Source organism: Pyxicephalus adspersus, chromosome 4, assembly GCF_032062135.1.
Source record: "Pyxicephalus adspersus chromosome 4, UCB_Pads_2.0, whole genome shotgun sequence".
Lineage (NCBI taxonomy): Eukaryota > Metazoa > Chordata > Amphibia > Anura > Pyxicephalidae > Pyxicephalus > Pyxicephalus adspersus.
The window spans coordinates 127,472,519-127,494,626 of record NC_092861.1 but is presented as its reverse complement, the minus strand read 5'-3'; the positions used below and the strand labels follow the sequence as shown (position 1 = coordinate 127,494,626).

The 22,108-nt window shown below is 36.5% G+C and overlaps 2 protein-coding genes across 2 annotated transcripts in view; both read left to right on the top strand.

The window, feature by feature from the left end:
• OTOR (otoraplin) overlaps window positions 1-22,108 on the top strand; it is a 291,057-nt gene that overhangs the window by 199,584 nt on the left and 69,365 nt on the right. The gene's annotated exons all lie outside the window — the stretch shown is intronic.
• PCSK2 (proprotein convertase subtilisin/kexin type 2) overlaps window positions 1-22,108 on the top strand; it is a 99,388-nt gene that overhangs the window by 55,520 nt on the left and 21,760 nt on the right. The window contains exons 4-7 of the mRNA XM_072409590.1: window positions 1,382-1,490; window positions 5,044-5,081; window positions 14,682-14,758; window positions 19,685-19,773. Coding sequence (XP_072265691.1) covers window positions 1,382-1,490; window positions 5,044-5,081; window positions 14,682-14,758; window positions 19,685-19,773 — 313 coding nt within the window. The remainder of the gene's footprint in view (window positions 1-1,381; window positions 1,491-5,043; window positions 5,082-14,681; window positions 14,759-19,684; window positions 19,774-22,108) is intronic.

Below are 22,108 nucleotides of genomic sequence, written 5' to 3'. Positions count from 1 at the left end.
GGCAGATTTTCGCCCGATAATTGGCCGATACCGATTATCGGGCGAGAAAAATTTGCCGTGTGTACGCAGCTTAATGCACTAGAAACAGATTCTATGAAGAAGATTTGATCTTATTTACAATCTTGTACTATAAAATCCAAACCTTTTCAGGAGGGATCATAAGGGTAATAAATACATTTGGCAGAACAGCTTAAACAATAGGTTAAAACTGTGTAACCTTGGTTTGATCATATCAAGATCCCTCCATTTATACTATTATATTAGACCAGACATAGTTCAGTGATCCTGTGTAACTTTACCCTACCAAGCCCTGGTACCCTTCAATCACCAAAAACACTGGCTATTATTTGGGAGAGTAAAATCAAATTCTCTTTCTGATATATATTTTACTCAGTGCTGTACAAAGTCCATAGTCATGTCACTAGCTGTCCCTCAAAGGGGCTCACAATCTAATGTCCCTACCATAATCATGTTTCATTAATACAGTCTAAGGTCAATTATAGGGGAGAATCCAAATAAACTAACTGCATGTTTTTGGAATGTGGGAGGAAACACGCAAACACAGGGAGAACTTGCAAACTCCATGCAGATAGTGTCCTGGACAAGATTCAAACCTGGTACCTGGTACTTTCTCACACAGCTCCCTCTCTTGGCTGTTACTCCTGAAAAAAGGAGAACCATTTGTTTTTATGCTACCTAAAGACTTTGAATCCCCACTACAAATCAAAAGCCACAGCCCAATATCATTCTAGGTTTTTAAAGCTATCTGTGTGAGATCTCCTGTTTGGTCAACGGCAAGTGAGTCAAAATCTCAATACCAGGCACACCAAAGGTTGGCAGGGACCACCAAAGGTTCTCACTCTTTCTTGTTCTAACCAAATCTAAATAATATATTTTGCCTGGAGGTGGGTCCAAAGTAAAAGCATTGTAAAAACTGGAAAGGTAGGGTATTAATAATATTGTTATTATTATTATTATTTTTATTATTAATAAACTGTATTTATATAGCGCCAACATAATACACAGCATTGAACAAATTATATAAGGGTTACAAATGATGAACAGATACAAACAATGAGACAAGAAAAGGAAAGAACCCTGCCCGAAAAAAGCTTACAATCTAAAAGCTGACCATTGCTTCTTAGTTGTTTAACTCTTTTATTGTGAACTATATTTGTATGTGCCTCTTTTGGAACATCAGACTTTCCTCATTGTTGTTGTCATATCTAATATCTAAAGATATTGGGTTACCATACTATTTGTTGTATGGTCTACAGATTTTAGCCTGATATGTGCTATAAGTAATATAAGCATTATTTCATTTTCTTGAGATGCTTTTCTCTAAAGTGACATCATGTCATTTTTTTATTTGATTTGCTAGATCAACACAGGTCAGGCAGATGGGACTCCAGGACTTGATTTGAATGTTGCTGAAGCCTGGGAGTTGGGATACACAGGAAAAGGAGTTACCATAGCAATTATGGATGATGGTAAGCACCTCACTGAATGTCTAGAGAAGTTGAATAAATTCAAAGAGGAATTCAAGGAACATCCTAAGTTCGCTCTTTTATGTTTTGTTTACAGCTTTTGTTTGTGTTCACTGAGGAATACATTTAAAATGTGTTAGCATAAATCTTTCTATAATGTGCATTATGAATATATTTGCCAAATAAACAACGCATCTAGATGATATTTTCCATTTGCACTTTCCAAATGTAAATATTTATAATATATATAAAACATTTGATTCCCAACCTATTTTGCAATTAACAAATTAGGGATGGGTACACCTATGCAGTATGGTATGGCAACCAAGCATTTTTTAGTTTGCAGGAGTCAGATCAGTGGCAAACAAATTCTGCTTAGTTGCTGTGGGTTTTACTGCATTTTGCAGACCACAAATGATACTGGGGTAACACGTGTCAAGCTCAAACCTACTGTACACAAGCTGGATTTTGAGGTTCTTTTTTTATGAATGCCATACCAGCTTTGTAGTAGTCACGTGTCCACAGGGTCCTTGCTGCAGCGCTCCTCTCCTGCCCAATACTGCTGGTGTCTTGTGACCACCCCCTACTACAAAGTAATTACCAGCCAGCACACATGTTTTCCCATCTGGCTACAAATATGATAGTCTTAACTACAGAACTACACAGCAAGAGTTGTAATTAGAGAATATAGCAGCTGAAGGGTAGGGGAGGAGCGGGGACCCCAGAGTGGCAATTATCTGCAGAAAGAGGGAATATGGGGAGTGTACTGTAAAAAGGGAAGCAGTTGATAAACTTGAACAAGCTAATTGTTATGCAAACACCTGTTAGATAGATGTCTAGGAGCCAATCACTCCCCCACCTCTTCTTAAGTTTTATTCCACCTCAAAATTCATATATAAAAGTCAATTGTGTTTAAAACACATGAAGAATCTGCACCCTGTAACACTTAAGCTGCATTTATTACAATTAAGACTCCAGTCAACACAACAGTAAGCAGAGCATGCCATGGTCAGAATGCTAAGAGTGTGTGTATTGGAGTCTCCCAATACAGTTTCTTTTCTATAGAATTACTCAATCAATTCAAAAATTATCATCAATGGCTGCCCAATAACCAGAGAGGTTCACCATGGACCCATGCATACTAGCTGAATATGGATTAGGCCCACCCACACCAAAAAGTGTAGTTCTGCTTTAATTGTGCCTAAGCAATACCCTTAAATGTATTTTGTGCCTTGAATTCTTCCTGAAAAATAGAAGTGCAGTTCCTGGTATGGGAGGGTGCCTAAGCACTCTTGTGTCTTTAGCCTTATATGTGCTGTATATCAAACACTGATGCTTCTGACTGCTACACTCGGATTTGGGCTCAGAGTGAGATTTCACTATTAAACCACTCTTTTCTTTTCTTTTTGACAACAAAATAGTAAAACCCTCTGAGGTGACTAAGTGCAGAACAAGGCATCATACCACAGAACTAATCAAAAGATAAGCGACAGGAAGACCATAAGCAATAATAGTGACCGGTCCCATGACTCTGAATTCAGTACCTCCATAGGGGTTCATGTTTTCTTGGTGTGCCATTGAAAACTATGAAGTGTAGAAAGAAATAGAAAAATTATGGGATGCCGTTTGCTCCAAAGTAGGCCTCAGACACAGGTATAGATTATCTTGATTTCTTACTATATCAAAGGCAAAAACGTCTACAGAAATTAGGTTCCAAAGCATTGGAATTCACTATGATGTTATGTGACCTTTATAAATGCAAATGGCTAGCAGCCAAATAGTTTATGCTTTCTGAGTTCCGTCTTTTATCGAAATACCCTATCAGTGTATAGTAGATTGAACATACTCAATAAAAAATATTGTACATGCATACATAGACTTCAAATGACCAAAACGGGTGGTTGTAAGGCTGCCTTTTATGTATTTATATTTTTTAATGCCTACTCTTTAACTAAACACAATAATTCAATTAATTATTGAAATAAAATTAGAATACATTTTAATTAAATATTAAAAGTATAAAAAAGTAAAAGGTTTTGCTAGTTTAGATAAAAGTTGGAAGGAATACCACAGACAAGTTTTTATTGCCTCCTGCACCCTGTAATCTCTATTTCCATTGGTGAGCTTTTATGCCAAGCCAAAAAGTTATGGTAAATTTCCAGATTTAGAGCTATCATCTGAAGAGGAGGTAAGGAAAAGTTTGCTGTGGGGGCAGAAGTAAGTTGACAACTGTAATTTCTCCTGGGCCTCTATAACATGACCTGATGGGAAATCTCCCAGGTGTAATACAGACAGAAAATATAACCTGATAAGGGTGTCAACCCCTTTTTCAGTTGGGTCTCCAGGACATGACATAACAGAAAATCTCCCCAGTGGAATACAGACAATTTATAACCTAAAAGAAATTTTTAATCTCTTCTTCATTTTTACTATTTACTTTATAGTAGAGAATACACATAAATATGTATAACCTATGTCAAATGCTAGAAAAACTGGATTTTAAATGCACTTAGGTTTTTTTAATTATTTTGTTTGACATGAATAGGAACATATGTTATAATAAAATATATGACATGATATTGGCATTTAAATGTTTCCAATTCACTTACCTCAAGCCTTTTTATGGTGTCCCTTAAAAAAGCAAAAAGATTGCAAACGTGTTGGAGTGTTCACAAACATTGTAAGGGACCTCAAAAAACCCATTATAATGAACTCTGTAAAAATGTTGAAATAACTATAATATGGTATATGTCTGTGCTTGAGGAATCTGGTATTTTGATTTTACATGATTTGAAATACCCCAATATGGTGCAAAATGTCATCAAAAATGCCCTTTTGATTTAAAATGTTATTATTATTCCTTAAAAAAACAAATAATACAATTGCCGTTTGCATTTAATGTCTTTGGTGGCTGACCTTGGACACACAGATACAGTCTACATCAGTGTTTCTCAGAAAGTTCCTCCAGAAGTTGCTGGGGGTTCCTTGAACAATGAGCAATTTGTGACTCTCAGGTCAGATTAATAGAAACCAATGATTTTTTTCAGGCATTGTTCACAATGACCACCACACTAATGTACTGTGAGTGGTGGATATTGTAATTATAGTAGGGGTTGTGTAAGACCTGAACTTCATTTCAAGGGGTTTTCCTATGATAAAAAGTGATTTAATTTCAGAAGATGTGCCCTTCTACCCCCAAATATTTTGCATGGCAGATTGAAATCTTTAAGTGCATTATGGGAGCTGAGTTTGGTAAGGAACAGATCTATGCAGCGTGGTGAAGCCAGTCTTTCAGCTATCAGTTTTACATCCAGCAATGCTTTACAGAAAACAGTCACTTTTTATATTCTATCACTGCATGAGTCATGTCAACCTCTTGTCATTTGTAGCCCAATAGCTGTCAGCTTTCTACATACATTGCACTTATATGCTGCCAGGCAAAAACCAGTCAACTTAATCTTCCCAGGTCTCTTCCTTTTGTCCTCCCATTTATCTTCGAAATGCGTGGTGTGTGTATCTGTTCAATACTTGTTTAATAATTGCCTTTTGATTTCAGGAATAGATTACCTTCACCCGGATCTTGCCTCAAATTATGTGAGTATAATATAGTTCATTCTAACATTTAAAGGCTTTTGTAGATGACACATTTATTCGTTATCAAAGAGACAGCAGTATCCATGTTAAGAATTGAACTTCTGATCTTTTGTTAAACGCATTTATAAATTGTTGTAATTATAATAGAAACGGCTGGCATGTAAATGAGATGGGGGGAGGGATCTCACCTAGCAACAGTTCTGTTTGTTGCAAATGGCACGTTAGAAATGAATGCGGTGTTATAATATAACAGTACAACAGAACACAGATCATCCTATATCTCATGCAAAAATATAAGTCCTGTTCATACCAATGATTTTTTTTCCTGCTTAAAAATGGTTGCAAAAAACAGCATTGTATTGAAAAAGTCTGTTCATTATCCTTCATTTGACAGGTGGCAGGAGGCGGTAGCATACCCATGTGTCCAGGGGCAGTTTTCTACCTCTACTGTCTCCATAGACTTGAATAGGAAGTGTTTAAAAATGCCCAAAAAGGCTTGTATAGGCGATTTCAACTTCCATTACAAGTGTTTTTTAGGCTCTTTATCAATGCCTAGTGCCTGGTTTTTTCATTTTTTTTTTTTTTTTTTTAAACTAAATTTTTTAACTAGCTGTACAGCCAGTTGCAAATGCCTGTTTTAGGGATTAGAAACCCTGCAAAAAACAGATGTTTTTGTCTGAAAACAATCCAGGTCACCTAGCTATGCATAGTACGAGTGGTAATGCCAGAGTTAACATGTTGACAGGTCTATTTTCTATATCCTATAGCATGTTTCCATACTGGCCTATAGCATGTTTTAAAATGCATGTGCTAGTCATGAAATTTCAAAAAAATACAAAATATAAAAGATGTTCAAGCTTATGATTTAGTACATCTCTGCATTACACTTACATGCTCCCATATTCTGTCTCTAAAAATCCTGCAAGTACAGAAAAACAATCATTGGTTTTGCCAGAAATCCAATAAGCTGCCAATTATGCATTCTACAATCGAATATCAAGCAAAACTGGTATCTTTGTCTGAGTTCTTTCTTGTTGTACTAGAGAAAACCTACCCCTTATGTTAGGGGAATGCAGCTTTTAGTCCAAATCTGTAACAAGCAGGCTAAGAAATAGTTTTTTACTAGCAGTATGGGCTGGCGAAAATAAAGAATAAAGTCTAAAAAATGTTTGCAAATGCAGAAGAACTGGTAAGCTGCAATATATTATACTTATGTTCCTAGGTTTAAATACACTTTAAAGTTGAAGTGTTGATACTTTGCCTTACCTGGTCCCCCTCCCCTTCCTCATTGAATGTAATAAAGACATAAAATGAAAACTCTTTGCATACTCTTCCTGATACCTGATTAGTGACATTATCACTAGGTCTCTGCAATGCAAACTGATCATGGCGGGTGGTACCATAGGTGGTGGTAGGATGCTATAGACTTACAATGCTGACAGATCAAGGCTACACAATGCGTATGGCTATACATTCAGGCAAACCATGACTGTAAATTGCAGATATGGCTATACATGCAGGTAGATTAAAGCTGTACAATGCAAATCATGGCTATACATGCAGGCAAGATTCTGTACATGTACAGTGTAGGCATGATTGGTAGTGGCAGTATGCTATAGATATAAAATGCAGGCAGATCAAGGCTACACAGTGCACATAGCTTTCTGAAATCAGGACACTGTAATAATGCCCATATATGATGCTGAGTCTCCATCATTAAAATAAAATGAAATTCAAGGAATGAAAGGGATGGGCCAGTGACAGTACAGGTGGGGAGGAAAAGACTAGCTTATGCTGGATGTCCATTGGCCAGGAGATAATGTGGTTCTGATTTTCTGCAATTTCTAGTGCACATTATGAGAAGCTCACTGTTTGCTGACAATTTATCAGAATAGTGATATCCGGCCTGGGATAACAGTATTTTTTTCTTGTATTTTAGCTTCAAGTCTCGAAATATATAATCTGTAGAATTTACTATTTAATTAACTATTTAATGGTTTCACAACTAGTATCATCCTAATTCATTGTTATATACCTCTTCCTAAAATCTCTCAAAATCTTCTGCAACTTCTCATCATACTTGTGGTCTAACTCTTTGCTCGAGTACACTGTGATTTGCAGTGGCTGAGCATTTCCACATGGGAAAACAATAAGGCTATTTTAGAAAAGTAACAATTTTCATTAATTACTTCCACAGCAGATGTGCAGTGGACATTATATTGTTTCACTATTGTCACTTATGATGAAGCTATTCAAGCCATTTGCACCCAAGCTCCACTAAAACAAATTAAACATGAAGAACAAAATCTTGATGTGTTCCCGCTCTATTGTTTATTAACAAGTAGTTACTCCCTAGGAAAGCCATTATTATGTTTAGGAGAGCAGTATAATTTGGTGAGGATGTCATGGATTGAAAAACAAAAAGTGAAGAGTGAATCTGCCACTATCTCTAATGATAGGAATACAATTCAAACAAATTGAGTCCTCTCCTGGTCCTCCAAGATTTCATATCTGTCTCATCCATTTTACATGGTTTATGGCTTTCACAGATAAACTGCCAAGATTATGTAAATGGGACGGAATATTGGATTCTGAGAATGACTTCTCTGGCGCCATTCACATTTATTACGGAGTGTTCCGCAGCCATTAATGATACGGATGCTGCTGTGAAATCCCATAAAATAATAATAAAATGATTTAACTGTGAAATAAACACCTTCCCCTCTTCGCCAGCTTTTATTACTCAGAATGTAACAAAAAAATAAGAGAAACAAAAACTGCAAAAGAATTCCAGATAAAGAACTAATCTTAGTACTATCCAAAAATGAAGTTAAATATTTGATTGGTTATGTCATCTACCCAAATATAGGTTATGGTGAAAGTTCAGGTTTCTTGCTAAGATACATTTCTTGATAAGATACAAAGCAGAAATTAAGAATCTTCATATGATAACCTACCTGTTTACAGATTCAGCTAAACATTACGATAATGTTAGGGCTGGAGAGGGGGATGCTGCTTTATCTTTTCAGCGTATGGCGTTCTTCAGTCACTATAAGCCTGAAATCACAAGGAGCAGATAGCTGGCACCTGCCCAGCTCCCTGAACCCTAGTTATACCTAGCACAATTGTTTACTTACCTCTAGTTGTGAAGAGAAAGCATGGGGTCTGGTATAGAAGAAGAGGGGGCTACATGTTTGCTACCACCCTTTTTTGGCATGCCAGATTCCTCAAGGTCTTGTATGGGCAGGAGAGTTGCCCATGCTTATTGTCCCTTCTTTTACTCATCACCCAGGCTTCATGCTTTGAGAAGAGGTTTTAAGTCTGATATTAAGTGGTGACCACATGCATTTTTTTTATTTGCCTTTTTTTATAATTTAAAAATAAATAACAACTATTACATGTACTGCTTTAAGGCATCCCAAGCGTATTATTAAAAAGAATTGGTGTCTTGTTACATTGATCCATTTTGCTGCAGCCGTGTCAGTGCTAGATAATATACAATAGATTTTATGGAATTGTATATAGGTAGTCCCCGGGTTACATTCTAGATGTTTGTCTCAGCATAATATTAGGCAGCATGTATCAGTTACCGTATAAAATCCTCACTGTGAATTATTCACAAACAAAGCATACAAAAAAACAACTTTATGGAGCCTAGACATTCATTAACTTCTTGAGCAAGCCGTGCTTTGATATGCAAAAAGAAACAACTGCAGAGTTTATCTTGGTCATCAAAGTGTTACAAGATTTTGCAGAAAGCTCTGTCTCAGCTGTGTTTAGCTAAAGATTTCTTTTGCAACTCATGTAAACCCACCCTGTGTTGGGAACAGGTATTGGGATGTCAACAAGATAAAATCCAATGTAAACTAACCCATCAGCTTTAAAAAAGCCTTTTCCTACCCATAAATGAATAGTTACCAGCGAAAAGAGATTAAACAGATATAGTTATATGGTCTGGACTTCTGTTCATTTTCCAATGGAATTCCAAACAAAATATAATCAAATTAAATTAAACTAATCCAAACGAAATGGATTTATCTGTTAAGGGTTAAGTTTTAGGGTGTGAGAGAGGTTAGGACTACCATTATGGTACACAAGAGACAGAGGGTGTATGCTGCTCATTTTTTTTATTTATTTTTGGTCCACAAACTCTGCAGTGTACATTACCAGTGCTAGGTTTTGGTGCTGAAAACAAGTGCACCATATTATGTATGGCAAATAATTGGGATCTACTAATAAATAAAACATTTAGGTGACATATGAAATGGATGCTGACATATTCTTCTTTTGGTAAAGGTTAAGTGCTCCAGACTATGAAGGAACTGTTTTCTTTTAAAATGCAAATTACAGTTAAACGAGAATTCAGAGAAAGCCAGAAGGTGAGTTTTTAAGGTTGAATCTTTTCACATATTCCAATTTAACAAGAGGATGGCATTTAGGAGAGAAATACTACTTGTCTTTACCATCTGCTTTTTGTAAGATTTTTTTTCAGCACGAATAATGTGCCTGGATTTTTTTCTGGATATGTATTCAGCCTCTAGTCAGTGATTCTGCTTGATAACAATGTGGAGTATTACATTTATCACTCAAATGCAGCATTTTATTTGGAATCTATAGGTCTTACATCTGACACAAAAGAGTCTTTACAAATTGTCTATAAACTGACACTCTTCCCCTTTGCTCCAGTACTATGGCTTCTCCATATGAGTATTGTACACGCATGAAATAAAGTCTGAATACTGCCCAGATGGTTTTTAAATGTTATTTTATTCTCACACACTCTATTGCACGCAGAAACTGGCACTACGCTTTTGTATGCTTCCTATTTTCCCACACATACCAAGGACATACAAGGAGTTCCGCGGAGCCAAATAATCCAACTCCATGTTTTTGAGGGTGTGGGCAAACTTACATTAACATGGGAAGAACATACAAACTCTTTGCAGATAGTGACTAAGTTATAATGCAAACCTGGAACCCTGCACTGCATAGATAGGAGTGTGAACCACTGTGCAACCTTTGCCACCCCTGCTCAGCATGCATGTTCTAGGTTAATTACATTCTGTGTGGACATATATTATGGCTCCAAAGCTTACAATATTATCACACAGTATTTATCTAGCGCCAACTTATTACACAGCGCTTTACAAAGTCCATAGTCATGTCACTAGCTGTACCTCAAAGGGGCTCACAATTTAATGCCCCTACCATAGTAATTTTTCTTAAATACAGTCTAAGGTCAATTTTGGGGGGAAGCCAATCAACCTAACTGCATGTTTTTGGAATGTGGGAGAAAACCCGCATTCCAAAAATCTTTAGGCAGATAATGTCCTGGCCGAGATTGGAACTTAGTACTAACCTCTGAGCCACTTGTGCTGCCCATAGCTTTGGGTTTACCTATAAAGGAGAAGTCCATCTAGGATATTTATAAAGAAAGGTTAAAAAGAATGTACTCTCAATAAAGCTAATGCTGCCCTTTCCACACATCCCATCCCCATACTACTTTGTATGCAAGATCATGTGACTTTCTCCCCTCTGTTCCATGATGCAGCACTGGATGTCTAAGTGGCCAACCACCAGGATCAAATATTCCTACCCTTTGGTACTGAAAATATACAGGTCATTTTTTCTGGGCATCAGGCAAACATGGTGGCAGGGTGGAACATGTAAAGCAAGTATCAGCCCGGGAAGTGTGAACTTGTTTTGTTTCCTTGAAAAGGTTTTAAATATAAGATATATCACTTAAAGTTTGCTTCAAATTTCCCATTAAGAGTAAAAGTTTTATTTCTCAGTTATCCCAAGCACTTGCAATTGACTGATCATTTGAAGCTAACAACACTTCACGGTAATAAGATGGCTTGGAAATGGAATGTAGTGGAAAGGGATACATGGTTATATAGAATAAATTAGGTGGTATGTTGTGGATAGTTCAAGAAAAACAAGATATTTTTGCTGATCCACTTACCAGTAAATTCTGTGAATATTATTTTTATAATTAACCAGTTATGTAAAAAGTGGTTTCCTGTTTTAATATTCTGCACTTAGTTAAGTATTTAAAGGACACAGTAGAAACGCTCAGAATAGTAAAAGTCTGACTTTGATCGAAACAAGAAATCAGACTAGATTTGTAAATTGTATTATTTTAATGAACTATGATATACCAATGACAGGTATTCAGCTCCTGGCAAAAACAATAAAATGCCTACACTTGCAGAATGTTCATTCAGCTGTTTTACTTTGTTGCAAAAAAAAACAAAAACAAGTCACATATATGACAGTTGATCATTCTGGCATTGTACAACATGCCTTCCAAAATATTAACTGACATCATTGTAATTAACAGCACATGTTTTGGTCAGACAAAGTAGGGGAAAATTTAAGGAATCACAAGATAAAAAGGAAAAAAACATGGAATCTACCCTAAAAATTCAACTTAATACTTTGTTGCATCTCCCACATCTTGTATGACAGCTGGAATTCATAATGGCATGGTGTTTATGTATTTTACATGGAAAAGATTCCACCTTTGAAAAGATTCAGTTTTACAGGATAGAACTTTGCCATGGAGCATTTTATGAATTCATTGACAACTGTCTTTATCCAGCAGCCTGTAATAATGTTGGATTGGAACTCGGATTGACTAAAATTCTGAGTTCTGATCCAAGGTCGGAATAGCTCCACTTTGAGCCAGCGACCACCACAACTGCACAGCAATTTGCTTTTACAATGCATTGGCTAAAGATTCTTAACCCCTATAGTAAATCAGTCTTTTTGTCTTAGTTTTCATTTCCTGCTGCAAAAATGGTTTGACGTTTGGTTTTTAATGTTTTGTTTGTCCCCTTCAGCAATATATATCATTGCTAAAGGGAAAGTATAGAAGCCTGATTTAAGAGTTAACAATAAACATTGTAATGCATTACAAAATACATATTATGTACAATAATAAAGTTACAATAATAAATCTTTCTGTCAAAATATAAATCCGCACACATATAAAACAACAGACAGATAATGCTTAGTTTCCCATTTGTTGTTCATTTTGAAGCAAACACAGAAGACTTTATTTTTGCTTTGACTGAACTAATGCTTGCCTTGAAGTAATATCTCATGATATTAAAAATCTGGGTCACATAGTTGTATAGTGATACCATGAATTATTTATGTCTAATATTACTTTACTTTAACTATAGAGATTCATATCCAGGCAGGGTAACCATGGAGACGTCAGTGGGATCCTTAGGGATGCATTCATTTACAGCAATTGTAACTCATAAGGAGATCATGTATCCAGTGCAAACTGTCTTTCATTTTTTTTATAACTATGCACTGTTCCATTTCAGTAATCCATACTTTAGATGCACAATGCAGTAAAAGCTTTAGAGGATCTTTTACAAAAAGACCCTAGCGATTGCTCTTTTATCTGAAAATCATATGCCACTTCCCTGGATGGCGGAATCCATGTAATGTGTGCTAATGCACAGCTACATGCGCACTGGTATGATTAAATTAAAAACCTTTGTGATTTTACTGAAGGGTAACAGAGCCATTCAGATATAATTACATATATGTAATTTTCCCCTTTTTATTCCATATTTGCAATGCATGACAGCGATATGTTTCCCGATATTTATGTTTATTGATTCTGTCTATATATTTTCATCTTTTGTATTGTGTGTTTGTGTGCTCTGCATAGTAGGAAAATCTTTACGCAATAGGTGTGATTTATTAAAGCTCTCCAAGGCTGTGGAGGATACACTTTCATGAGTGAAGCTGGGTGCTCCAGCAAACCAAGAATGGATTACTTCAAAGTCATTTGCTAGCAAATGTTTTGAATCCTGGACCAGATCCATTCTTGATTTGTTGGATCACTCAGCTTTACTCATGAAAATGTATCCTCTCCAGCCTTGGAGAGCTTTAATAAATCAGGCCCAGAGTCAGAATCAACTCTAATTATAAATATCAAACCACCACTTATCTTAAATGGCTCGTGAACAAACATGAAGACCCTATATATCTATAATAATACATTATTGTTCCTTTAATATTATTTAAAAGTGGATTTATTTGCTATCCCAGCCCAAAATATCAATTTAAAAGAAAAGCGAAATTACCAGGTAATATCAGGTTCTCTTTTAATGCTTGCTGTTTTCTTCTATTTCCACAGTTATAGGATATACACACATAGACCTGTCTAGGAACTACTCTAAAGTTCAATAAAAACACAAAATAAATTGACTCAGTACAACATATTTTCAAATAATATATCTGTGTGTCAGTTTTAATAAAATGTGTTCTTACATTGTGTATGTATAATGTGCTCCCAAACAGGTGATAGCACACAATGCATGCTTTAGCTCCCACGCACAAAGCCAGCCTTTTGTTCCCAAAGAACAATATCTCTCTTGAGGACTGCAAAACCATAAAGAGGTCATATTCATCCCTCTGTAACAAATGTTGAGGCATGAGGGAAGCAATATATTGTTAACTTAAAGTGTATGTCATAGCGAAATAAAAAAAAGGAAAATATATTCAGTACATCCCTGTCTGCAATATGTGTTCAATTCCCTGTTTTATTTTCTTCTAAGACCTTGCAAGCACGGAAAAATACCTGATGTACTGTTAGTAATGCACTCAGCAGCTGGGTCCTGTTGTGGGATGAAAACACACAGCATTTTTAAGGACTGATTGCTGTCAGCCCTCCCACTTTTCATTTGCTAATCTACCAATCTTTCCCACTCTCTGATCTCTGTAACATTAAAAATTAATATTAAAAAAAAGTGCTTTCAATGGTGAAATTAAAGTCATAGGGGCATAAATAAGAAGTTTTGTGAAGGTTTACATAACTTTCAAGTATATTATCAATTATCTATTGTATTCCTGTTTTTTGAGCAAGGAAATGGCATGCTAGAATGGTTGTTTAGGACTGTCATATGCTTTCCTATAGATATATGGTGGTGTCCGAATATGGCTGAATCAGGAGAATATAATACTTGTCAATTAGTATCTGAACATCAGTAGTGATATACTGAATGGTGGGAATTATAAATTAGATTGCAGCTACAATGACAATGATTACAATGAAAATTTTAGTCTTTACGTATCAACGGACCATGATTTTTTTGCATTTCTCTATTCTGCCAAATATCTGGACTTTATTACATCTCCATGGTGTTTCTTAATGGTTGGGCTAAGCATCTGCAAATGATGCAAATCTTGTTTCATTATTCATTTCCATTAAAAAAAAATATTTTTTGATTCCTACATTTGTTTTCTCCTAAAGTTTAGGATACGGCTGATTGGGTTGTGCAGCAATTTCCCCTGCCCTGCTGAAATCCAGAAAGTATCCTTTGACTCAACTTTTTCCCCTCCTAGCCAACAAGAAAATTATAGACAAATGACCGAGACTAGTAAGAAGTCTTTATCTCTATACTTCTACAGGGTCAGTAACTCAAATTATTAACCCTAAATGGTCCACATAACAACCAAGTAACTAGAATTTGCAGAATGAGAGTAAATAGCATCCTGTTGTCTTCCATGTTTTATTTAATTGTCCTCTTGCAGTTGTATAACTGTTTGTGTATCTGTGCTGTTTAATTTCAGAATGCCGAGGCAAGCTATGACTTCAGCAGCAATGACCCATATCCATATCCTCGCTACACTGACGATTGGTTTAACAGGTAGTAATTTACCGATAATAATGACATACTATATATATATATATATATATATATATCTGTGGTTGTAAAGCACAACTCTGTAAATGTTATCTGAGAAGTAGAATTTGTTAGTTAGTTAGTAGAAATAGTTTGGAATTCCCTATTGCTCTGGTAAAGCTCAGTTGAAGTTTAAATTGGCTAAATGCAATACATTCCAGGTGCATGTTTTTTTTTTTAACAATTGAATGTCCTGCCTCTTGCCAACAGAAAAGGGATGCAGTGAAAAAGTGATGCAGTAGCCCAACACCCCCATTTGCCTGAGTCTGAGTTCTCCAACCATCAGGGAGCATGAGCTTTACTTTTTGCAGAGCTTTAGGTATACATTAGGTAGGGGCATGTCAGACCTATGCATAGAGACCACTTCTCTCACACAGTAAGCAAGAGTCCCACCCTTCAGCTGTTAGCAGGGCACAGACTTTTCTACTCAAGCTCTGATTGCTTTTACTTTTCTGATTTTCTACTCAACGGCCTTCTGAAAAACTGTAAGATATTACACACAATTTTTGTGTATATGCAAATGGAATGTATTAGGCTGATTTAAATTGATAGTTTAAAATAATGAAATTTACGTAAAATCCAATGCTCATGTTGCTGATGCCAAGAATAAGGATGGGTTAGGATGGGCTAGTGTTGGACAGAGCAGAGATGTCCAAATAACAAAAATGGAACATGCTCGGCGCTCCATCCAGTAATTAAAAGTCACTTTTGCATTGTAAACAAGCCTAGTGAATCCTAAAATTAAATTTTACACCCCTCAAGAATCTGAGACTTCTTATCACTCACAATATATAAGCACTCACAACAATAAGATATAGGCACACAATATACAGATCATACTATTTATTAAAAAATAATCATTCAAATATCAAGTCATGCAGTCACAAGAAATCAAGAAACATTCTTATAGCTGGCAATAGAAAATGACCCCCTGGTGTACAATGCCTCCCTAACGCCACTCTACGAGTGCACACCACCATTGACGTGTTTTTGGGCCATGTCCCTTCTTCAGAAGAACTCTAAGTAAGGGGGTTAGCCATTAAACATGTCATTGGCGGTGTGATATCATAAATTGTTAGTGAATTATTTGGTCATAATATTTGCTACTAAACAATAGTATGATCTGTAATATGTGATGTGTTCTAGAGAGTCAGTACAAACCAGTAAACCTGGAATACATTTTTTAAAATCATTTGCTATTATTTTGCAAATGTTTTAAATCCTAGGCCAGATTAATTCCAGGTTTGCTTGAGAACCCAGGTTCTCCCATGATAATCTATCTTCTCTGGTCTTGGAGAGCTTTTATAATCAGGCCTATTTTTTCAATACTACCTATGACCATGCAAACCATCTACTTTTTTTATATTTTACCTACACTGCCCTTTTAAAATGATAAATTCTGTGAAGTTTACTTGTCAGCCTGTTGGCACCCTCCTGTACTTCATTGCCGAGAGAAAATGTCTCTTGTATTTCTTTGGTATTTAAACTGCCCTGTCTATAGATCCTCTGTCATTCTGCTGCATTCTATTGTATTACGCCTGAATCTCTTACCTACAGATTCAGAACATGATCTTTTGTTCCAGTACTTCAGTTTCCATGGTAAAATTAACAGATCTGCCTTATCTACAAAGTATCCAATTGAACTAACTAAACAAAGAGGCAAAGTTGAACTAAAAAGACACATTAAAGGAATGTTGAAGTGCGAAACACACCAAGGCTGCCATTGATGACCCCTCATTGTGTCACCAGAGAACAGCAAAAAAAAAAGTTGACTTTAAAGAAGGATTTAGTTCTGCACAGAAAAAATGTGAACAATCAGATGGGTTATTTGGTGGGGGCACCTTCTGCAATACAACATGCTCACCTGCTTGTTTGCAAGGTATACCAGAATTTCCTGGAGCTGCCAGGACTGATTAAACTCATACAAGAATGCATGAGAGTTATGTCATCCTGGCCTGGCCAACCAAGATGACCAAAGATCGGCAACCTGAAAGAGTAGAAGAAGGAAATAGAGGTGCCTGCAATGAAACTGGGACAGGCTAGTGCATTTAAACATTTGTTCTGTTCTATTTAGAGGGGAGGATGAGCAAGTGGCACCCCTGCTGCATCCTCCTCTATGGGAAAATACAGTGGTTGCCCCATTGATCTGGCAGGGGACCAGGTAAATTTTTACCCTGGACAATTATGATTGTTTATCTCAGGCAACAATAATTTATCATGTGTACATGATTATGTGTACTTTAGAAACCAACATATAATGCAACTTGTCCATATCTGTACCACTGTTTTGTGAGCTAAGAAAAAGTGTCACTGGGAAACTAGTATTTTCTCCTAACATGCCTTGATTATGTAAATAATAGGTTTGAAGTTTTAAAGTCCAGGGAATCCAAGATATTGAAATTTACATTGTTAAATTGTGTGTGAACAGTTCTACTACAAGGAGTGTTTATGGCAGCTATAGGTAACATATTATCATCATTATCATATTTTTACAAATCGGTGATCCATATGATTTTGCATTCCCTGTGTACAGGTGTCTTATGACTTCTTTAATTGCTCTGGCCATGTAATAAAAGGCAATGAAGTGGTTATGTTGTATTTAGAGTAGTAAATTTAACCCTTGTGCTGTTTAGTTTGTGCTAGATATATACCATAATAGACTATATATTCTAACAGTAATGTACATTCAGGTCCCATTTACTTATTTGTAGAGTGGTAATGCAATATGTTGTGTCAATGTGCATTGCATTTAGACAACCTATTTGAAAATGAATAGGCTGCAAAAGCACCCTAATGTGCCAATAAGTATGTTGCGGGCTACATGACTGTCACACATTGAGGTAACCATTTAATCTCAGATGCTACCACAATGATTATTTCCATTTGCTATTACAGAAAAAATAGATAAAACTAAAATAAAAAAATATCTAAAATATCTATTTTCTAGTTATTACCATTTCTTGCAAAAATGATAAATGCTACTAGATAGTAGTAAGACTTTGTATGGCTTTCTGTTCATTACACCAGACTAGACAAACCTTTATCTTTTTTACTTTTTCAATTTGGAGAGGTGTGGAGGGGTTAGAACTGTGAATTGTTATTTGTGACGTCATTTGTCAGATTTCATCCAACTTCCTATTTAACAGGTATCAGGAACACACTGAAACTAGAATGATTCTAACCCCACACTGCTCTCTAAAAAAAAACATAAAAAATAAAAAAATAAATCTTTTTAGCTAGAGTTAGGCTCTAAGTAAGTTCTTTACACAATATTGACCTTCCTCTTGGAAATTGGGTAATAAAGGGTAAATGTTTTATACTAAGGGCCTGTTTTGACAAGCATTAGGCTTCAACTGCTGCTGACCTGAATTTGACCTGCTGCTTTTAAGTCTTGCATTACCGTGTACTTGTATGGGAATGAGAAGCTAATCTAACACCAAAAAATCAGTTGGAACTGGAAGTAACATTCAACATATGCAACCTGTGTCCCTCTGACATAATCAAGGTACTCCTGCCCATTCATTGGCTGTATGTGTACAATTCAGCTAAGTATACTTTGAATGGCATGGAAACTTCTCAGGGGCAAGTAGGAAATAGTGCAAAAACACCAGCAGTAGTTCTCCTGGAGGTTTAATGTGATCTACATTTTATCATGGAAGGTTCATATTCACAATAGTAAAGTTCCTCAAGCGAGCTCCTCCTAAAGTTGAATCAAACAGTCTGAAGATCTACCTTTAAAATTGAATTTCAGGCAATCGGATAAATGCACAGATGAAATACATGCAAGAAACTTCTTTTACATTCAACAGGTTTTGTATCTGTGTTAATTTATTCCTAAGGTTTAAATAATATTTCCAAACATACAATGCCTAGAGAGCAGACTCTTCTCTTCTGCAGTTGTCTTGTCTCGTCTTGGTCTTGTCTCTGCCTCCAGCCTGTGACTGGACAATGAAACAGACTGATTAGCTGATCTATCTGTCGATCTGCTTTCAGTTTTTGTCACTATTTTACTGGTTATCACCTACATCTTTCCCCATGCTGGTTCTCCCATTCTGAGTCTTAGGCTACGTACACACGTCCAACGGTTCTCGCCCGATAATTGGCTCAGGGACGATATCTGGCGAGAATCTGCCATGTGTACAGCGCCAGTCCTCCATCTTCTGAACGACCGCCCTGGCGGATCCATGAACGATGCACAACTAACAATCCTAATGCGAGGGAAGGGGGAGAGCGTACAGCAGGGTGCCGCTCCGTTGCTCTCCCCCCTCCTCTCTGCATAGAGCAGAACGGTGCTGTTACATTTTATCATGGAAGGTTAATATTCACAATAGTAAAGTTCCTCAAGCGAGCTCCTCCTAAAGTTGAATCTTTCTTTGAGTTTTCCCAGTTGCACTCACTCAACACCTAATTTATAAAGTCAGAATAAGTAATGAGAGGAGCATGTAAGAAGAACTTCATTGCTCTGATTCTGTGCCCAAAGTGACCTCATTACCCTCTACTACTGTCATTATAGAAATACATATCAAGCAGAAGGAACTAGCTAATTAATTAAAAACCTTGTATTGGTTTTTAAGATGTAGTCCATCCCTAACTCCACTCATTTCTAGTTAACCGATAAATTGTTTAGGAATTGAATGTAATTACTAAAGGAATAGAGCATGTTCACTTAGCAAAGTGAATCATCAATAACCAATCATTTGCAAGCAAAACTTTTTTTTTCACTCTTGTGCATTTATTGAAAAAACAAGTGTTTCTAACCTACTAAACTAAAGAAACATGTGCTTTGTATTGGAAATTATTTTTGGAGGTAAACATCATATCTTAGGATAACCTTTGTGTGAAATACTGTCATTTATTCATTCTTTTGTGTTTTTTCTGTTTTTATTGCAGCCATGGGACACGCTGTGCGGGGGAGGTATCTGCTGCTGCAAACAATAACATTTGTGGGGTGGGAGTTGCCTATAGCTCCAAAGTTGCTGGTATAGTATCATTTATTCACCTTTTGTGTTTTTATGGCCTCCATTGTTATTTATTTACAGGGAACCTTCAGATAAAGAGTTATTATGACTGTTCATTTATTTCCAGTTGCCATTGCCATCTACTGTTCATGAAGAGTAAAGACCAAGTAAATGCATTTTCTAGGTTGAACTAAAAGGAACAATTTGTTGAAAAATTGAAAATGATTCTTTTAGTGGAGAAACAAAGGGCTGCCATTGAGTACTTCCATTTTAAAATGCTGGTTGCCTCACTAGTATTAAGACCCTCTGGTTTTAGGGCCTTCTGACATTCATTTAATATACAATAGTTAGTGTCCAAAGAAGTTCTTACATTCATAAGTACATTCTGGGGACTGTCTGAATTCAAATAAAATTGTCACTTTTGCTGATGCGGTTCTATACTGTGTGGACACCTGGCAGCACACATGCAGAACAATTCATTACAAATAGCTATTTTGTACTGCCCAAACCCCACCCTATCTGGACCATCTGACCTAATCCTTGTCTCATGCTAAATTGTTAAACCTCCCTTCTTCATCATGCAGATGATGTGAAAGATGTGGGTGAAAGCATCCCCTAGACTATCCTTCCTTTACTGTTACACCCATCTAGTCTGTCCCTTTACTATTACACCTCATATTCTATCCTTCATTTATGAAAACATCCTTTGAGTCCATACCAGCTTTGCTATTACAACCCCCCCAGGTAACCCCCCATTTACTGTTGTACCACCTAGTCTATCCCACCTTCACTATTACCTTGTCCTAGTCAGCCTGTTTTACTATTACTTCTGCCTAGCCTATTCTCACTTTTCTATTATCCAATACATCACACCTTTAATATTATATCCCCTATTTTACCATTCTTTACTATTACTACTCATAGTCTACTGTTATTTACTAAAATACCCCCTTAGTCTATCTGCCCTATCCTCCATTTATCTAACCCCAAATTTTTCCCTTTTACCATTACACCTCAATCACTCATTCTTCAACACTTCTCCCGTACTCCTCATTGTTCTTCCTCCTCCTCGGTGTATCCTTGGATTTCCTCCCCTGTCCTTTCTATGCATGGGCACATACTGACTTTTGCAATTTGCACAAGCTTCCCTTAACCTTATACACCCCCAAAATACTTGCCCCCTGGTCACTAGATCTTTATACCCTCTATCCAGGTACCTTTAAGCTGACAGCAGCAGCTCATCTCCACTTGAAGTCCAGTGTTTAGAGGGCAGGCCTAGACAACAAACAAATAAATGCATGGGGAAAACAGGCCATTCGTGTTTAGTTGTATGACAGGCTCAGTATGCCCAGATAAGTCAGGCAGAGCAAAAAAGGTCACTAGATGTGGTAACAGTATTGCAAGGGGCTCAAATGCTACTTTTAGTAGCCATATTGCCCTAGGCCACTGACTCGATGAGCTTGTGGAAATCCAGACCCTTTTTCTTCTAAGTCTTTTAGTCTGAAAAATGCTGTACATGTGATATCAAAAGATTGATACCAGGAAAGTTCCATATAAAAATACCTTCATGATGTATTAATATGGCTGCACTGATCTGTGAACTGCCTGGAGTTCAGCATTATTTATGAATCTCTCTATCGAGGTGCCTCTTTGTTCTACAAATAATATCATTATGTCATGTTAATCCACCTTTAGTGCGCTAAGATAGGTACATCATGGCACTATACAATAATAAACAGCCTTGAAAAACCATCTAATAATTTTTTGCAGCTATAATTGACTACTTGATGCTAGTTAACTAGGAGTTCTGTAGTCACAAGCACTTCATCTTATGGAGTAGAACAGTTTGGCTTATTACAGAAAGCAATCAAATGCTAGAAATAGCCCATGCGGCCATTCCTTTAGTATATGTTACTTGAGGAAGAGCTCAAGGCCAGCACAGAGCATTAAACATTATTTGTAACTGTGACATATTGCCAATATCGCACGGGGAGCATTTGTTAAGACAGATTCTACTTGACTCTGCCTGAAAACTTGTGGAATTTGGAATATCATAATTAGGAATGTTTTTCCTTTTTTTATCTGTTCCAATAGTCATTTTTTCCAATGATCACTTGCTGTAAAAATAAAAATCAATAAAAAAAAACCCAGTAATGACATATAGTAAGTCAAACAGTCTGAAGATCTACCTTTAAAATTGAATTTCAGGCAATCGGATAAATGCACAGATGAAATACATGCAAGAAACTTCTTTTACATTCAACAGGTTTTGTATCTGTGTTAATTTATTCCTAAGGTTTAAATAACATTTCCAAACATACAATGCCTAGAGAGCAGACTCTTCTCTTCTGCAGTT